This window comes from Eupeodes corollae, chromosome 1 (assembly GCF_945859685.1).
Source record: "Eupeodes corollae chromosome 1, idEupCoro1.1, whole genome shotgun sequence".
Classification (NCBI taxonomy): Eukaryota; Metazoa; Arthropoda; class Insecta; order Diptera; family Syrphidae; genus Eupeodes; species Eupeodes corollae.
In genome coordinates, this window is record NC_079147.1 from 79,134,669 (window position 1) to 79,155,433 (window position 20,765).

General features: G+C 33.7%; 1 protein-coding gene across 5 annotated transcripts in view; it reads right to left on the reverse strand.

Moving 5' to 3' along the window:
* Window positions 1–20,765, reverse strand: part of LOC129942109 (filamin-A) — a 126,825-nt gene that overhangs the window by 56,496 nt on the left and 49,564 nt on the right. For 3 of the 5 annotated variants that reach the window (XM_056050911.1, XM_056050908.1, XM_056050912.1), the window contains exons 3-5: window positions 5,220–5,364; window positions 4,813–5,148; window positions 4,468–4,482 (exon numbers count right to left, since the gene is read on the reverse strand). In XM_056050911.1, coding sequence (XP_055906886.1) covers window positions 4,468–4,482; window positions 4,813–5,148; window positions 5,220–5,364 — 496 coding nt within the window. The remainder of the gene's footprint in view (window positions 1–4,467; window positions 4,483–4,812; window positions 5,149–5,219; window positions 5,365–20,765) is intronic. The other 2 variants (XM_056050910.1, XM_056050913.1) reach the window with 1 other exon arrangement.

A 20,765-nucleotide genomic window follows, 5' to 3' on the forward strand; every position in this document is an offset into this window, starting at 1 on the left:
TTGGGTTTTTTCCGTGCGAATAACTGAAAGTAAACTTTGTTTTGCATTTTTAATTTAATGCTAAACGATTGATAAATGCAAAATTTGAAGTTCCTGTCTCTAAGTTGAACGAATGATTAATATTACGATTGGAATTACAATATATTAAAAAAATTTTGACAACCCTGAAATTAGAAGCATTTGGATATTTAACGAGAAATTACCTACTCTCAAAAAACGCTCTTACTTGGAAAAAAATATTATTTTCACAAAATTATTTTAAGTGTTAAAAATTTTTTGCAGGCAGTTGCAAAAGCGCGAAAAGCGTTTAGTGTATAAAAAGCATTAAGCTGTTAATATTTTAAAATTATTATATCATTATTATTGTTTTTTTGTTTGCAAAATCACACCACAAAACCTTAACCATTTAACTTGGGAAGGGATACAAGTTTTTTTGTTTTAAAGTTACAAAGCTGACCAAATATCATGAAAATATTGGTGTAAATTATTCCAAAAATTAGTTTAAACATAATCGAGACGAAATCACGAAATCCCGTGGCACGAAAACCCGCTGACAAATTTAATAAAATCCCGAGATTATATTGGGAAATACTTTTCGTGATTATCATTATAACGGGTTATCGGTATCAAAGGTATAGGGCTGGAATTCAACACATGTCAAATTAAGTTTTTAAATCCATTTTTTTTCAATTGAAAGCCTGAAATTTACGAAAATGGATTGCTTCTCTATCGCACAACGCATACAAGTTGTTAAAAATCCTATAAAAATAGTGAATCGGGCCAAAGCCACATATCGAGCCTTAAGAGGAGATTATGATTAACAAAATCGTCCCAACACGCAAGCAATTGGTAAAATTCTGAAGAAATTTGAAGAGACTGGATTTGTTATAGATATTGATAGACCTGTGCATCATCGTTGTACTCGTGCCACTGAAAATATCTCTGCTGTAAGTAAAAGTGTTTCCAAAGACCCGAATGTGTCGATGCCATGTCGTTCTTAGGAATTAAGACTGACTTACGTTTCATTATGGCTTATGGCACACAATTGAAGGCAGCTGAACATTCACAACGTCGTATATACTTCGAATGGGTGCTTGAACCACAGCCGGTAGACAGCGGTTTTTTGAACAAATTTTCTTCAGCGACAAAGCACATTTCTCAATCGGGTATGTAAATAAGCAAAATTGTCTTCGAAAACTAAGGTGACGCATGCCAAAAAAGTCGAGCAAGTATGGCTTTATTGCAAGAGACATTTCTCGTCGTGGCGATATTAAATTGCCACCAAGATCATACAATTTGGAAAAACCATATTTATGTAGATAAACCTTTAACTCTTGAGCACTTAAAAAACAACATTCGTCAAGTTATGGCGGAAATAACGCCCAATATGTGTCAAAAAGTGGTCAAAAATTACTTCGAATTATTTAAATGATGTGTGTTTCACAGTTTCGCACATACTGTCAACGTTCAAACTTTATAATATAAAAAATACTCTGATGCTATATCTTAGACCTGTAACTTGGGTTGAAACAAACAACAAAATAAGTTGTTTTCAGGCTGGGTTTCGAGCTAACCTCTCTACAGTTGATCGAGCTAATGTCGCTAAACGTTTTTTGGATAAGAATACTAGTCTCTATGTTTTTTTTTGTAGATTTTAAAGCTATGCTAATATACTATAAACAGAAAATTACGCTAGATCGCTTGTTTAAGCCCAGCTCGGGCAAAAGTTCTTCAAAAATTAAATTGAACAAAAAGCGATTAAGCACCACTAAAGGAGTCTGATGATCGGGTTGGCCCCCGTGAAATAGCTATAACTCCAGCCTATGAACTTGGTGGTAGCACACACAAGTTGTTGTTGTTTCATTCTTATATTTAACAGAAAATTATTCCTTTCCAAACTAGCAGGTGTTGGGTTATCAACAACATTTTTAAGAATATACGAGAAACTTCTTTCAAATACAACAGCAGTAGTTTCTAATGGTAGAACTTCTTCGAAGCAATTTAAGACAGAAGTGGGTGTCCCACAAGGTTGCATTTTGAGTCCTTTGCTCTTCTCACTTTTTATTAACGACATTGGAGACATTATGGTCATTTGCGTATTAAGGTGCTTTTATATGCGGATGACATTGTCATTCTTACTGATAATCCGGTAACTCTTCAACTGCAAATTAACAAACTTAACCAATATTGTAACTCCTTGAATCTTCAAATTAATACTTCAAACTTGAAGATTATGGTTTTCAGATATCATAATCATAATGTCAGAAATTACCGTTCTTGAAACCTTAATGGTGAAAGAATAGAGGTAGTTTAAAAATTTGAATACTTAAGTTTTACAATGACAAAAAATTTAAACATCGGACCTTATATAAAAGATAAAACATCAGTTGCAAAATCAGCCATTAACTGCATTTGGTCAAGTTTTTTTTTAATTTAATTTTAATTTTTAATAACAAATGTATCGAACCGATGGTACAACTCAAAGTATTTGAAGCAACAATTAAAAGTGTATGCTGTTATGCTAATGAAGTGTATGGTTACGAAGTATGTGAAGACTTTGAAGTTATCCAGAGATATTTCTTCAAACGCGCATTTAAGGCCCCTTTAAACACACTTAACTATGCAATATATATCGAATCTGAACTTCCTCCAATTTTCTTAAAAAACCTTAAGGCGAGTGCGGCCTATATTATTAAAGTTTTAAGGAAATGTGATAATAATCTTCAAAGAAAAGTACTCATGATTGCACTTCAGCGTTGTTACACGCCGTTTAAGTTTAGCCTTGAATAACTTTGGTTCGTGGATGAATTCTATGACTGCATCTCGGCAATTGACGAACACATATTTCAAAAATTCTCTGAACCGTGCTAAAGAGTCCATGTCAAGAACGACTTACAGCAAACTGAATCATTGTTTGGCGGAAGCTAATTATTTTCGAAAAGAATTCACAACTAACGAGATGAATATTTAAGATCCGAACTGAAATGCTAGAGCTAAATTACAGACTTTATAGAGTTGATAAAAATCATAATTGTTGTCTTTGTAACCTTAATCAAATCAAAAACGTTTTTCACTTCGTAGCAAAGTGTCCAATATTCCAAGGAATTCGATGGTTTATACTTTAGGAAAGGCTTTCTTTCTACAGAAGAGAGTTACTCAATTCTAAATGGTGGGTGTGGTTGGAAAGTTCTTATCCGGCTTATTACTGAAGCTATCGCTTACAGAAATACTTATGCAAATCTCTTTTAGAATCAATCTTTTATTTTGTTTTAGCTAACCTAAAAGCAAATCTTTCTGTTAATATTGAATCCTATAATCTACCATTACTCTTTAATCGATTAATTCATCAATCTTTTAAATTTAAATGCGATAGTTTAATTTGTTTCCTTTTTTAAAAAAATTTAACTTTTGCAATATATTTGTACTAGTTTCCATTAGTTTTAATTAGATCTGATTAAAATAAAGTCTTAAGCTCTGACATTTTTTTAAATTTGTCAATGTTAACTGGCAAAATTATATTTAATGTTAAAATACTCTAAAATTTTTCATTTTCAATTTTCTTGTTGTGTTTAAAATTTATAAAAGTAAATTTTACTGTTATAATTTTAGATATAATCGGCAGACAGCTTTAAGCCATGCTCGTAAATCTTTTATATTAAAAATTTTGTACTTTAATGGTGAAAAAAAAAAGATAATAATAATAATAATATCAAAGAAATATTATGAACAAAAATATTTTACATGTGTTTTATTTACATTTACTTTTGGAACCTAAAAATGGATAACCCTGTAGTATTTAAATTATTTGTTTTTAATACATTTTTTTACCAAACGGAATGTACTTTAGTTTGGAAAAATGTTAAGTTTCCTTAGAACGCCAAGAGGGTGGAGGTAAGGCTTCATCTATTTAGTTTTTCTTAAATTAAATAAAATTTAATTTTGTTCGATTGCAACGTCACAGCAATACCCTAAATCACCTTACGAACCCTCAAGAAAGTTCTTAAAAAAACTGAAACATTTTCGTTATAAACTTTTTTTCAATGGCTTTCAGCTTTAAGCCAAAGTTTTAAATTATTGTAATAAGAGGGGTCGTCTTCATATTGATATTCGAGTAATATAATAGGAGTTTTCGTTCTCGTTGATTCTCATTAATTGATACCACCAATATTATACAGGCAGGCTTTTCCGATTCAGAATCCTCATTTCAAAAACATTTTAAAAACCAAAATAAATTATCGTTAAATGGTTTAGATTCCACTTAGATCTGCACGTTAGAGTTTAAAATGCGAAATAGTTTTTTTTTTCTCAAGCTCAATCCTTCAAATCTAAACAGAATCTTAGGTTTTAATGTGGGTTCTCATACAAACAAAAAATAAAAATGCTTAATATCTTTAATAGGTTTAAAAAACGCAAAACACTAAAAAATAATAATAGGAAAAACATTTATTTGCATTCCATCAGACTTACCGGGGAGGAGGAATGCTGAGAGAATTTTGCAATTAAATAGAAGAAGAAGAAGAATATTAAATAAATTAATTACATTAATTTCTCTTTTTTTTTTCTTATAAACAAAACGAAGAAGAATGCTTTGTTGTTGTTGTGTTTATTTTAACAAAAAAAATCAAGAAATTTTAACATTCAGTTAAGAATAAATTAAATTATTAATACGTGCGATAGTTTTAATCATTAAAAAAAATTAAGAAAAATGAACAATGGGAAGTTTTGGACGAAAACGATAATTGTTTTTTCTTTGTTGACGAAATGAACAAATGAAAATTTTAGGTTTTACCTACTTTAAAGATCATCACTTACCTGTTTGGATTGGTCTTTGGTCTTAACGGAGCACCAGTCTTCAATTTTGCATTTGGATATTGTGATAAATATGTCATCATTGATTGTTCATCAACATTTGGATTAACCAATTCTTCTGGTTTGATTAATTGACGAACATTAAGCCAGTCATCGGCCAAGCCCATGGCTTCAGATGCATTTTGTACGGCATCCTTTGGATCCCACATATCCCAATCGGGGCAGAGACCTGGTGCACAAGCATCAACTAAAGCACCAACAGCCTTTCCGCTAGTCCAGTCATTTGTGAAGTTATTGATTGGCATCTCTGGAATTCTCGTATGGATCCAGTTGAGAAGTCTATAGAGAACAAGAAAACCAAAAAGGTTTATAAAAGTGTCAAGTGATAGTTGTTGATGTTTTGCATTTACCTCTGTTTAGGTGTTGCACCTGTTCCATTCATTTGATTTTCGTCTTCTCCCTCCCACGCTGGCATTGAGATGGAATAATGAAGAATTAGGGTCCATATTAAGCCAAGAATAAGTTTCAATTTGCAGTCTACAATATCTGAGGAGTCTGTAAAGGAAAAAGAAAATTTGGTTATTTATATATGAATTTTCTAAACTCAAACTTTATATATTTTATATTAAATGGAATTTTAATTTGGTGAAAAAGGTCCTTAGATCCTAAAACGAAGGATCAATTTAGAATCGATCAGATGTAGAATAATTCTCAAATGAGAGATCAATTTTGATTCCCAACAAGGTCAGTGGCAGTCATAAAATTCAATTTACAGCGTTTAAAATGAGCCCTTTGTGACCGAATCATTTCTTTGTATTATAATTCGGGATTGAAATGCGATCGTCTAATTGGTGTTTAGTATGTCTTTTGTGTGCTGGAGCCTTTAATTTTTTTTTTAAAGATAAGTACATCAGACGATTATCAGATCTTATTCAATTGAACAGTTCTTTTTACTGACAAACGGAACGCATTTTCCACACATCAACATCCACAAAGGAAGTTGGAGTTCCCCAGACCAATCTACTGTCAACCAGATTGACCATATTGTGATCGACGCTAGACACACTTTTAGCATCATCGATATCCGAACTTTCCGGGCAACTAGCACCACTATACCTTGTTATTGCCAAGATAGCACTTCGGGTTTCCTGACCCAAAGCAAAGCAGGGATATGCTGAGATGCGAAAATATAGCGTCGAACGGCGACAATTGAAATTGCCAAATCCTTTTCCGTCAAAGTCACGAGTAACCTCTTTCGAAATTTTCTGCTGAAAACATAACGTATCGAGAACAAGTGGCAAGCTGCAATCAGAGAACCCGTTTCTGACGTTCTGAGTTTCAAGCAGCACTTCAAGATACGATTAAATAATAAGAGTCGAAAAATGTTTCATATATTTCGGTGCAAAAGTGTTAGCACCCCGTAAAAAAAGAACTGATTGACAGCTGTCAGTTTGTGGTAAAGATGACCATATTCTCTTAATTTGTTAAACTTTATTTTAAAAACGTATCAAAATTCTTTTTAATAACTCTTAATTATGTCTAGACCATAAATGTAATTGATATTAAATATATCATGTGATTTGAAGACCAACAGCAAAGCCAAGAAATGGAATATCTTTATCAAGTCCGAATACTCTCCCTCAATATGATATAGGTTTTCTTTAATCACACTCAAATTACAAGTATTTTATTTTTAATCTTCATATCACAATCAGGTTTAACAAAATAAATAAATCAGGGAATACCTTATAATTGTGATTGCTTGTTTCAAGTAAGTACCCTACCTACATCAACATCAACTTGTGTCATGGCGCCTTGTTCTTGTGTTCAACAAAGTGCATCCATTAAAATCTTCTTTATTTTAGTCTTATCGTCTAAACGACTGAAGCGACGACCGCGACGATGCATGTGACGAGCGACGCGACGACAGCAATGACAACAAAATCACAAAGTCAACAAAAACAAGAACAACAACAGCAATCACAATAAAAATAACAAAATTAATAAAAAATAAATAAAAAATAAAACTACGTAAAATAAATAATTATGTGTGCACTGTGCACGCATGGATAGAGATTTAGCAAGTCTATCCAAATCGAATTGAGTGATTGCACAATCTATCAGATTGTTTGTCCTCAAAATGATTCCCTTGGGTTGATTATCTTTTTATTTTTATTTTTACATTGTCAAGCGAAAGTGATAGGTTTTCTATTTATAGAATGGAGTATTGTCTTCTAAAATATATCAATTTAATTGGAAAAGTATCTCCTATTCTATTATAGCACATATAAGGTTCGTCTTCTCTGGAGCGAAGGTATTTAAAACATCTTATTTAGCTACTTCAAAAGTAGAAGTCTATCTATTATGTACTTTAACATAAATGTTCTTAAATACCTACACATAAATATAAGTGCTAAGTTTAATGTTGATTTATTTATAAAATTATTGCATGAGATGCAGCGATGTAGAAGAATGTTGACTGATTTTATAGACCATGAAACAGCAGAGTAAACAGTCTTGAGTCTATGTAATTTACATGATATCATTACAGTGGAGAACGGTTCAGGGGGACAGAGGGTGCATAAACTCGCCCGAGCATATCAACCAATGCTGTCGACTGATCTCAGTGTGTATACTTAAGACCTATGGTTTACTTTCTTCTTAAAACATAATATTCCAAATTGTGCTAGAGTTTTCTGTTGCGACATTAGTTTGACCGAACTTAGGTATACAGTTTTAAATATTTATCAGTTGTCTTAAATAAATTAATAACTACCAAGAAATTTCCGCTGGCTTACTACCAACTCTTTTTTTATGGGAAATATAATATGAAGTTGTTATTATTTCCAATACCTTTTCTTACATAAGTTTACAAATGAAAATGCAAAACCGTAATGGTTTCCATTTACTTTATTTGAGTCCAGAGAAAATGCGGAGTACATTTCCCTCTCTTGTAAATAACATGTCAATTTGTCAAAATTGTATTCTGTCACTTTTATCTTCGGTGCAAGAAGTCAATTTTAAATTAAGTAACGAGTTATATATTTTGTGGTTTCAAAAGCATAGGGCTCGAATTCGACACCTGTCAAACTAAGTTGTTAAATCAATTTTGTTGTTAGTTGAAACTCTGAAATTTACGAAAATTGACCGCTTAACTATAGCGCAACGATTACAAATTGTTAAAACCTACTCCAAAATTATTAATCCTGCCACAGGCACATATCGTGCTTTAAGAGGAGGTTATGGTTTACATAATTATCCAACTACGCAAGCAATTGGCAAAATTGTGAAGCAATTTGAAGAGGATTTGGATTGGTTACAGGCATCATCGTTTCGTTCGTACCACTGAAAATATCGCTGCTGTAAGTGAAGTGTTGCCGAAGCCCGGAATGTGTCGATTCCTCGTCGTTCTCAGGAATTAGGACTGTCTTACATCACATTATGACGTATTTTTCATTTAGATCTTCATATACATCAATTTAAAGTCCATCTTACACAACAACTGAAGCTAGCTGACCGTTTACAACGTCGTAGATACGTCGAATGGGTGCTTGAACAACAGGCGGGGGACAGTGATTTTTTAGATCAAATTTTCTTAATGTTAATAAACAAAATTGTATTGTTAATAAAGAAAACAGTCATATTTAGTATTCAATTACTTAAAAATTCTCAAGTTATTAAAGAGAGGCCATTACATCCACAAAAAGTCATTTTTTGGTGCGCTCTTTGGTCCGGAGGTGTGATTGAACCGTACTTCTTCTAAAACTGCCACAGACAATTCGGAGCGTTATGGTCATATGATAACCGACTTTAAAGAATACGACTTAGAGAAAATAAGTTTTCATGCCACACAACTCGAGCGAATATGGCTTTATTGCAAAAGACATTAACGGACCGTGTAATTCCTCCTCGTGTTGGTCAGTTTATGCAATTTAACACTGATGGACTTTTTTGTGGGGTAACGCGAAATACCATATTTATGTTGATAAACGTTTAACCCTTGTGTACTTAAAAACCAACATTCGGTAATTTATGGCTGAAATACTACCCAATATGTGTCAAAAAAGTAGTCGAAAATTACCTCAAAAGAATCAAATCTTTTAGTATTTCGTGTGTATTTAACATGTGTTTTATTTACTTTTACTTTTAAAATCGCAAAATGGATAACCCTGTATTTTCTATGAGATTTTAATGCTCACAGTGGATAAACTTAAAAGACATTTTTGAATTTTTTAAATTTTCATTGTAAAACCGAGAGAGACAGCACTGATTTTCCCACGTTCATGAAAGATAAAAATAGCAGATATAATTTATTAATATGTATGCTGTAAGTTTGTAATAAGAATTTGTTATTTTTTTGTCTTACAATTAAATTGTTAAAAAGCAATTAGTGCTGGAATTCTGCACAATACTGATGAGTGAGTAATTTATAAATTAACTGCAATAATTTTGTTACCACTTTTAATTGCGAATTCCAAAAAAAAAAACAATTTTATTACTTAATAGGAAAAGTTTTTTTCTTGGTAAAAAATAGTTGAAGAAGAGATCTAATCAAGGTTAATTATTATTATTAATATGTGAATTCTTTTTTCGATAAACCGATCAATCAAAAAATGATTCATGAATAATAGATTTATTGTTATTTTTTATACATTCTTTTTTTGATAAAGAAAATTAAATCTCAAGGTTAAAAGAAACAAAAAAAACCTGCAAATTTTGTGCAAATAAAAAATAAGATTAATTTACTGGTATTTTTATTTGAATTTCTATTTGAACGTTGTTGTTGCTATCTGAGTACTCACAACATCATATCAACATGAGTGAAATATCACTTTCGTTGATGATATCATTGCCTAACTCTAGCTGAAGTCTGAAGTACATTAGAATTTTATTTACCTACTTTATCATTGTTTTGATGAAATTCAATATTATTGTACCTATGGTTTTATTAAAATCATATTTTAACTTTTTTAATCCATTTAGTTTTCAAAAAAGCAATTTTAAGCTATTTTGATTAACTTCTACATACAGATTTGACTTATATATTTATGTATCTTTATATAAGATCATGATACGTGTTTTTAACATTGAACATAAAGCCGCCATATTTCATATCATTTTATTTTTACAAGTTATTTTATTTTAAAATATTGAAGTAAAAAAAGGAGAAACCCTTAATAAATTTTGCTGTAATATTCGCAAAGCTTTTACTCTTCAGGTCAATTCTAGACGTACAATAAAGTATAGAGATTTTATTTTTCAGCCGTACATCAAGAATACTTAAACCAATTCAAGTTTGTTTTCCTATTTTAATATTCTTTGATTTCTTTTTAATCTTTCCCTATTTTGCTAACACTTGTGCTTAAACTTTTTGAAAGTTAGTCAAATCCTTTAATGTGTGTGAATTTTCAAGAAGAAAATACGATGCGAAATGTTATATCTATAGAGTTGCCATCTAGTGTTTAGTTTCACAATACATTTTGACATTGACAGCCCCAAAGCTCAACAGCTTAATAATTAACACACTAGCCTGGGGGAATCCTGCACAAACATCTTAAAATATTCGACCACCCCTTTCGATCGGTTTTTGAATCACAGTTTAGGCTTGAATTGGACAACGATTTGGGCATATTTTTCTCGGTGGTGGCTACGCTAGTAAATAAAAAGTTTATATCTTCAGCTCCGAAAACCCACACGTTAAGCTAATGCCTTCAGCAATGGTGTATCAATTGGACTTTTTTTATAATTAACAGGCACTCAAGGGGTTATAAGCACCCTTTATATGTTTATATTTAAACACAGTGCAAGCATTAGGAAAATAGTTAAGGATTTAAGAGGAGATAGCGATGCACATTGGTCTTTAAGTTCTGAACATCAAAATGGGAGGGAAAATCAGAGTCGGCTTAATCCTAACCACCTGGTAGCATTTTTGGCAATATCAAATATATGATCATTCCATACAAGGTGATCTGTGATACACATACCGAGTACTGACAGTTGATTGATTGATTGATTGAGTACCACTCATAGATAGTGCCATCGGGGGGGTGTTACGCTTTAAGGACAGGAGACAGCATTGAGTTTTTGAAGCATTAAATTCTACACGGTTTTTGACTTCCCATTGGACAATGCTGTCAAGATCAGAATTTAATGAGCTTATCATACGCTGTCGTTTAAGTTCTACATCGTAGGAAAGGATGTAAGCTGAGGGTACTGTCGTCAGCGAAACAATTAAATGGATTAGAAGTGGCATACATAAGATCATTTATAAATAAAGGGTGATTTTTTTGAGGTTAGGATTTTCATGCATTAGTATTTGTCAGATTACGCGGGATTTCAGACATGGTGTCAAAGAGAAAGATGCTCAGTATGCTTTGACATTTCATCATGAATAGACTTACTAACGAACAACGCTTGCAAATCATTGAATTTTATTACCAAAATCAGTGTTCGGTTCGAAATGTGTTTCGCGCTTTACGTCCGATTTATGGTCTACATAATCGACCAAGTGAGCAAACAATTAATGCGATTGTGACCAAGTTTCGCACTCAGTTTACTTTATCGGACATTAAACCAACCACACGAATGCGTAAAGTGCGTACAGAAGAGAATATTGCGTCTGTTTCTGATAGTGTTGCTGAAGACCGTGAAATGTTGATTCGTCACCGTTCGCAGCAATTGGGTTTGTGTTATTCGACCACATGGACGATTTTACGCAAAGATCTTGGTGTAAAACCGTATAAAATACAGCTCGTGCAAGAACTGAAGCCGAACGATCTGCCACAACGTCGAATTTTCAGTGAATGGGCCCTAGAAAAGTTGGCAGAAAATCCGCTTTTTTATCGACAAATTTTGTTCAGCGATGAGGCTCATTTCTGGTTGAATGGCTATGTAAATAAGCAAAATTGCCGCATTTGGAGTGAAGAGCAACCAGAAGCCGTTCAAGAACTGCCCATGCATCCCGAAAAATGGACTGTTTGGTGTGGTTTGTACGCTGGTGGAATCATTGGACCGTATTTTTTCAAAGATGCTGTTGGACGCAACGTTACGGTGAATGGCGATCGCTATCGTTCAATGTTAATGGAAGAACTGAACTTGGTTGGCATGTGGTTTCAACAAGATGGCGCTACATGCCACACAGCTCGCGATTCTATGGCCATTTTGAGGGCAAACTTCGGAGAACAATTCATCTCAAGGAATGGACCGGTAAGTTGGCCACCAAGATCATGCGATTTGACGCCTTTAGACTATTTTTTGTGGGGCTACGTCAAGTCTTAAGTCTACACAAATAAGCCAGCAACTATTCCAGCTTTGGAAGACAACATTTCCGAAGAAATTCGGGCTATTCCGGCCGAAATGCTCGAAAAAGTTACCCAAAATTGGACTTTCCGAATGGACCACCTAAGACGCAGCCTCGGTCAACATTTAAATGAAATTATCTTCAAAAAGTAAATGTCATGGACCAATCTAACGTTTCAAATAAAGAATCGATGAGATTTTGCAAATTTTATGCGTTTTTTTTTTTTTAAAGTTCTCAAGCTCTTAAAAAATCGCCGTTTATAAGGAAGAGAGTCGGAGACTAAACGGAGCCCTGGGGGACACCAGCATTTATTTTATGAATTTCAGACTTGAAACCATCCAATACAACTTTTATTGAACGGTTAGAAAGGTAATTTCTAATCCAACGAAAAAGAGATTCATTAATACCAAATGCCCGCATTTTCGATAAGAGAGCTTGGTGCCAAACTCTATCAAATGCTTTTGAAATATCAAGCGCAATAATCTTACTTTCTTCAAAACAATGTAAAGATTTGTTCCACTGTTCGGTGAGATAAACCATGAGATAACCAATGGACCTATTGCTACGAAAGCCAAACTGTCGGTCATTAAGAAGCTTCCGTTCCTTAAGATATTTCTTGAGCTGGTAATTAATCAGCGTAAGATATTTCTTCAGCGTTTCCATGACCTTGGAAAGAAGGGACTTGAGTGCTATTGGGAGATAGTTAGAGGATTTGCCTTTTTTAGGGACAGGTTGGACAGATGATATTTTCCAATCGCTCGAAAAAGAAAGATGGAAAAGTTTACGCAGTGGTTTTTCCGGCGTTGAAGAACAGCTCTTCAGAATAATTGATGGGGTGATACTGTCCGGGCCAGCGGATTTGTGTATGTCAAGGTCTTTCAGTACTCTTGCAACTGCACTATTTTTCTAAGAAAATGAGGCTGGAAATTACTTTTTGGTCAACGATATGTAGATTGACTCTTCTTGTTTTTTGGGAAGCACCTTTGAGGACAGGATTGATGTTATGCCACAATACGAAAGCGATTAAAGCACTAAAGACCCATTTAATTCAAACAAACCGTGAGTTATAGCCCGAAATCATCAACAGAATAAGTAAAATAATTAAGTTGCGCAAAAGCTCGTAGAAAACCAGGGTCTATGGGCAAGTAATGCCAAGGAACAAACGGCTTATTTTAGAAAGCACTCTTTACGTAAAAAATCACTTTTGGAGAACTTGTCAAGTCTTCACAAAAGGCAGTACCCGCACAAAAGTTTAGTTGGCACAGGCATGAATTGAACCGGGGACCTCTAGCATGACAGTTCTACGCACTTTTTTTATACTTTTTTATTAATCATTCTTAAAACTATCTTAAAGTTAGACAAAAACTCATAGAACTAGCCTTATTAACCATAACTTATAATTAACTTACTGGCCTCATGCGGACACTCTAAGTTAAACTTAAATACTGCTCTAGGCACTAACCATCACGCCGAGGATACCATGAACAAAGTCTGGAAAAATTGAAGTGACAGAATGCGATCCTGTGAAGCAACCCGAAACAGAAAATTGAAGGAAATTGTAATCCATAATTAATGGGAATGTTTGTGATTACTAATAAAGTAATAAAGTCAAAATAAATTCGAAGGATCAACTTATGTGTTAAACTCAACAAAACAATAGGAATCACCTTTCTTTTGACGTTTTTCAGCACGTTCGGTCACAAATTACTTAATTAACACAATTTTTCAAACGTTTTAGACACTTGTCAACAGTTGTCTTGATATTTCTTAGATACATGCAATAGTTTACAATCAGACCTTGTTGACACATAATTGTCATACCTGCATAAATGTCATATACCAGCTGATGTCTACTCCAACCCAAAAACATCAAAGCCACGTTTAAATCGGAGCCAAGAAAAATAATCAAACCTATGAAGAGATGCTGTATATTCTTTGCAAATGGAGGCAAATGTCAAATTTGGCATTTCGGAAGTATACTAATGCAAAATCGACGTCAAGAGGTCTCTGTACTGCGACACTTATAGTCTTATAAAGAAGGTTTTACTAAAGAAATATTTTAACATTTTTAAAATAATTTCACTTTAAATTTGACCCATAACCAGCTCAAAACAAATTGAAGTTTGCCACATAGGGACATACATTTTCCTATTTTCCATCCTATCCCTCATCAAATGACAGAAAGAATGCGGTTTCTAAGCAATAAAATCACTATCTAATACTTATCGATCTACAACTATCACCATATTATCATCGTATAAAACCTTAACAGCAACATGAAATTTGCGTTACGATTTTTCATTCCTAGTAAAAATATGTAGGTACCTCCTTCTTGGTATCACCATAAAACTTGCAATGTTCTTCTGTGGCCTAAAGCCTATGACGCCGACTCGCGACTGCTGGCTCCAACACAAACCTACACCAAGTATAAGATTCTTGATATTCTTGAGGGGGAATGAACATAAAATAAAAACCTAAACTGCGCGTAGGCCTGAAATTGACGCCAGAAATTTCAACCGACTAACTACTCCAACTCTACGCTTCTGGCTGTCGCTTTGTGCCATGTGGCCTAGCTGCTAGAGTGCTGCCGTCTGTCTTATTGCTGTTGCTGCATTCATGAATGAGGAAGGAAAGGAATATTATGCAATATCATAATCTAAACACAACACATCACAACAACTGCAGCCCAGCGCCTCTGTCGGTGCGATGTGACACCAACGCACCAAGTCACACTACTTCTTAACCTATAGGCCAATGAACTATTCCAAAAGCCGCATGCTATTATACGAGTATATTATTAATATAGGGTGTTTTGTGATTCAACTTAATGATTCATCATTTTATAATATAGTGAGAGCAAAACATTGTCTTTTAATAAAAAAAAATGAGGTCAGTTTTCTATTAAGACTCATAAGTCAAAAACAATAAGAGTCAAACTAAAAATTAAGACAAAAATAGAAAATTTGCATATTTAGGAGAGTCTTTAAGGCTTTGCTTATTCAATCTTGTTGAATCATCGAATTCTTAATTCGGTTAAGTTGTTCAGAAAAAATTGTAGGCTAACACATAGAGGGCGCTTAAAGTATTGAATGCATATCATTTTTAGTTAACAGTACTGCCCGTGACACAAACCTAGTATATTATTTAAACCATAGAATTTTCAATACCATGACAGTTGAAATACCACAGAAAGTAGTAATAGTTTGACATCTTGTCATATTCTTGGCAATTGGTTTAAGTAAAACTGTTATCCACTTTAGAAGAGTGGCACTGTTTTCGCTACGAAGAACTTAGAACTTTCAGAAATTTGACAGCTGTCAAAATAGGGCATAGAGAATCGTGAAATAAAGCTTCAAAAGAAACACCCTATTACACATATTTAACTGTAAGTATGTTTGTTCCCGTTCCTGTTGTAAAATAGTTAAACTGTCTACATGCAATCAACAACAGTCAGCGGTTTGATGTGTGTACAGTTTTATTTTATATTTATTTTAATTTTTTTTTGGTCGTTTGCGGTCGTTAAATGAAATTAACAACTTATACTATATTTTGAATGTATGTTTGCAGTTGTCAAGGCTTTAGTAATTAACAAAAGAATTTCGGTCTTTGTTGTTACAAATTGAAGTAATTCTTCGTTTCAAAGGCTAACATTATATTGTATCTGTTAGGTCTTATAAGAAAATTTTCATTTAGTTGTTGTTGTGTTTTCTTTTTAACCCACGCAAATAATAAAAACCAGTCAATTGATTTTGTTTTTCATCTTATTTGGCACAAATATTATTCCAAAAGAAAAAAAGATGGGCGTGGGTTTTGACCAATATATCGCTATAAGCTTATATCTAATATAGGATGTATAAGATAGACTCTACCCGAACTGGCACGCTTATGATAATTATTGTGAAACGTAATAAAAATATTTTTTTAATGGATTTCATTTACTATATTACATATATTATGTTTTTGTAGCCATTGATTGAGGGCTTTCTGTTGCCATAAATGGAAAACAAAAATGTGTTGAAGTCTAGACTTGAATAGTTTTGTTTTGTATTTTTTAATATTTTTACAGTTTTATGAAGGTTGAACTTGTTGAGGTTTTGAATGAAAATAGTTTTTTTTTAACAGTTTTGGCCCACATAAACACTCATTTTTACCCGCTCACTCATGTTAATACGTTATATGATTTTCATATAGTAATTTACTCGCCATATCGTGTGCAAATACTCTCTTGGGCGTTTACGCAACTTTTCCAAATTATTGTGATAGTTCTTTTACTTGCTCCATAGATTAGGTTAGGTTAGGTTGAGAACTGACAGTTGATATCTTTACTGTCGCACTTAGATCAATACAGATCCATTACCCGTGATACCCGTGAGTATTGCTTTAAGAGGCTTTGACGATGTTAGTACCAGGCGTACTAGAGAGTTCTTCTAAATCCTCGAAGAAATAGTTGCCAAGCAGTTTCTTCCTTTGATGGGAGAGTACTGGACAGTAACACAGAAAGTGCGGAGAGTCTTCATGCACCTCCTCGTCACCGCATCCTCTGCATAGATCATCTGAACTGATTCTCATCTTTTTCATATGATACCCTAACAGATTAGGTCCGGTGATTATGCTAACAAGAGATTAAAACAGGGCAAGATCTTTCTTGTAGTGCTGCAGGTGTCAAGAAGGTTTCACATTTCATCGGCCTTAATAGTTATTCTTTTTGAAATTTCCTGTTTTAAATAACAGGTAGGGGTGCTAACTAGCTGAGCTCTGCTTACGTCAAGCATTGACCCTAATCTTGCTTATTCATCGGCTTTCTCGTTGTCTGGTATATCGCTTTGGCCTGGGATCCAGCAGAGTCTAATGTTGTTCTGTGCGCCAAGAACCTTAAGCTCTTCGCGGCAGCATAAAACAAGCTTTGATTTTACCTCAGTTGCAGTCGCTTTTATTGCCGCTTGGCTATCAATGGAAAAGGTGATATCAGCTCGTGGTATCGCCATCAATGATAACTTTAAGCAGCTGTTGTCACTGCCAGGACCTCGGCTTGGAAGACGAGCGAGGCGGTTAACTTGAGAGATTCAGAATAGAAGCCTGCCTCTACACCAGTGTCCATTGCCATCAGTATAGATAGCTATTGACGACTCACTGGAGTATGCTTATCTATCCATTCCTCTCTGCTTGGGATGGCAGCCTGGAATGGTTTATGAAAATCAAGTTCGGGTATTTTATAGTCTGCTCTAGTACTATGACCCATAACTTTATGAAGGATCTGGGCATGCCCTATGGAACTGTTTATCCAGACTTTAGTTTGATTAAGTCTCAGGGCACTTTTGGCCGCAGATTCTTAAAGCAGTAGGTCCCCGTAATGCCAGTGCACGTCTTTGTCAAAGTTTTCAGGTTCGTACTTTAAAGCTTTCCAATATACCAAATTACCATAAGTTATAATTGGTCTAGTTATTGTTATTGTGTCTGATAATTTTAGGGTTTGGTCCCCAGTTTTTACTTAAAATTCTTTGCAGTAGTAAAAGGCAATCGAGGCCTTTTTTAGACTATCTTTAGTGTTCAGGCCCCAGTTTTATTTTTTATCTAAGATCACACCGATATACTTTGCGTGATCAGAGATTTTACTAGTTCTGTTTTAGCTTGATTGACTGTCAGCCCACAGTTCCTAGTCCATTTGCTTACCAACGAGAGGGCGTATTCTGTTTGTTCGCTAATAGTGGGTAGGAACTTGCCAGTCGCTTACTATACTTGATTTCAATTTAGAGAGTATGCCGTTCATGACAAGAACCCAAAGTAGCGGTGAGAGAACTCCACCCAGAGGGGTGCTCCTGGATGGGGTTACTCTCACCCTTTCTTCCGCTAGCTCAGAGTTAGTTTGTCTCTTTCTGAGCATACACATTATCCACTGTGTTATTGCCTTTTCGACTTTGTGGTCGTCCAAGGCTTGCTTCACTGTTTCGTTCTTAGCGTTATTGAAGGCTTGCTCAATATCCAAGAACTTTGCAAGGTTGTATTCCTTGTCATTCAGTGATTTTTCTATGACGCTGACAACACTGTGCAATGCTGTTTCAACACTTTTTCCTTTAATGTAGGCATGTTGATATACAGTCCGGTTTCAGGGTGCTTCGGATGTGTATATCAATTAGCCTTGCAAAAGTTTTTAAAATAAACGATGTTAGACTAATGGGTCTATAGTCTTTGGCCTCCATATGGCTAGGTTTACCAGCCTTAGTGATGCAAACTACCTTTACGTCACGCCACGATAAACATAGCTCCATTTAAGGCTATTATAAAAAATACTAGCTAAGTGCGGGATGATAAGATTTATGTTCTTCTGAACCATCATAGGGAAGATTCCGTCTAGACCAGGGGATTTGTACGGAGAAAAGGAGTGAATGGCCCATTTTATCCTTTCTTCCGTTATGCTCCATAGATTAAGTATTGGTTATGTGCCAAACAAATAAAAAAAACAATGGGTTTGACAAAACATTACACATTCCTGATGTGCGGCTGATAAAGGAATATCTATGCTTGACAGTGGGTCGAACATTGAGCCTTGGGTAAACTACTGCGTAGGGAATTTGAATCTTTTCGCAACATTTTTTCAGGTGTAGAATATAATTATCAATCCCTTCAAATACTCGCACACAGGAATGGTTGAGAGTTGGAAGTCTGTTGAGCCACCTAATTTATTAAAAATATAATTAGGCTCTGTAAACGGCTAGTACAAATGTCAATACAACAACAAATATATAACAGTTCTGCAGTATTAGAGCCCTTTTTATTTTTAAAAATCTTTGTTTGAAAAAATGTACGCTTCTTCTAGATTTTTGCTTTGATAACCGATAAAAGTAGAGCTGTGATTGATCATGACTTGGACAGTTTTTAATTCTAGCAAACCTTGGCAATAAGCCACACAACACGAGCAATTTTGGATTTTCGAGATGTTTTTTAGTCGCATAATTACTCATTTTAACGACGTCAATTGCGTATCAAGTTTGTGGAATTTGACACCGTTTATGTCGGCCTGCGCAAAAGATTGTGTTTACACTTATAATTCCCGAACTTTCAATGCATTACTAGCCAACATTGCTCAAATTATGGCCAAGATGCCGCACCAAATGTGCAATAGATTAATTCAAAATCATCTCAAAAGTATCAAGTGCTTTAATCTCCCAAAGCGGTAATTTGAATGATATTGTGTTTGACACTTACTATGTCTAAAATTTATAATGATATAAAATGTTCATTAAAAAATAATGACTTTACACTTAACGTAAGATACAGATCATATCTATTTTGGTCATTTCAAAGCACTGAAATTTAATCATTTTTATATGTAAGGCAGAAACATCAACTTCATTTCCTCAAACTAGACTCAATGATTTATTGCATATCTCAGTGACAATAAAAGTTTACATAACTTGAAACTTAAAAACCGTATAATATCTTTAAACAGTTTTCATAATTTCCCGTAGCAGTCACGGATTCGATAATGACACTAAACTTTACTTTTAAGAAAAATGATTTGTCATTAATATTTACAATTTACATAAATTATTTAATTAAAACTTTTTAAAGTTTTCTTCCATCATTACATATACTGTGGAAGATACAAAAGCCTATAGCACTTGACTTATAATAAACCTTAGAAAAGCCGGTAACTAACTTCTCCTCTCACAACGGCTTTCTTTTTTTCTTAAACCGATTAATCTTGTATTCAAGTTAGGTCTTCAATTTTACTTTCTTTGCAGCACACGCAGATGTTTTATGTGGATTTCTTCTTACTTTTTTTCTCTTAACAATTGTGTCTTTATTTAAATTTTTAAATGTGTATTAGTTTTACCTTTTGTTATATTTCAACAATAATTTAAATATACTAATTTTTCTAGTTCAACGCCAAAAGCGGTAAATTACATTTCAATTTCTTTTTACTTATTTAAGCTTGAACGAAAAGAAAATTATCAACTTTTAACAATAGAAACACGTACGAGTATGTAAATTTAATATTGTAAGCCAAAAATCCAGGTCTATCAAAACTTCAATTATAGAACACAAAGTTTCAGGTAATTTTTAAATAGATTTTTACTAAATATATCCATCTTCAAAAATTAAAATGGAAAAATTAGAGGGATGGAAACTTTTTGAAGAAAACTTAATTCCAAATTTCTTAAAGAAAATGTATTCTTCTTGAAATGGAGAACTTGTTGTTGATACCAAATTTCACATTCGAAACAATTTTCCATATATTAAGTTTTTATTCGCTAGTTTATGGCTGCAAACTTCAATTTAGCGGTTTGTGATATCAGTTCAGTAGTTTCATTCCTATTTGGTTTTAAAGATCATTTATAAGAACTTTATTCATGTGCAAATAAAATATTATTTTTTCTTGCTCGTGAAAATGCTTCCAAAAGTTTATTTGCATTCCCCTGCCATGTGCTAGGACCTTTAATAAATAGTTTGGAACCATTAAACAGAATTTTTGAAAATAAATGCAATTCTGAATTAAATCACATAGAACTGATTAAAGTATACAAATTTAACCAATATTTTATGAATCATGATTTATTTTTGTCAATTATACACAATTTTAGCAAATAAACAAAAATGGTGAATTTGAAATATGATAACGAAGTTATTGTGTGGACATGAAGGTGTACAGTGTACA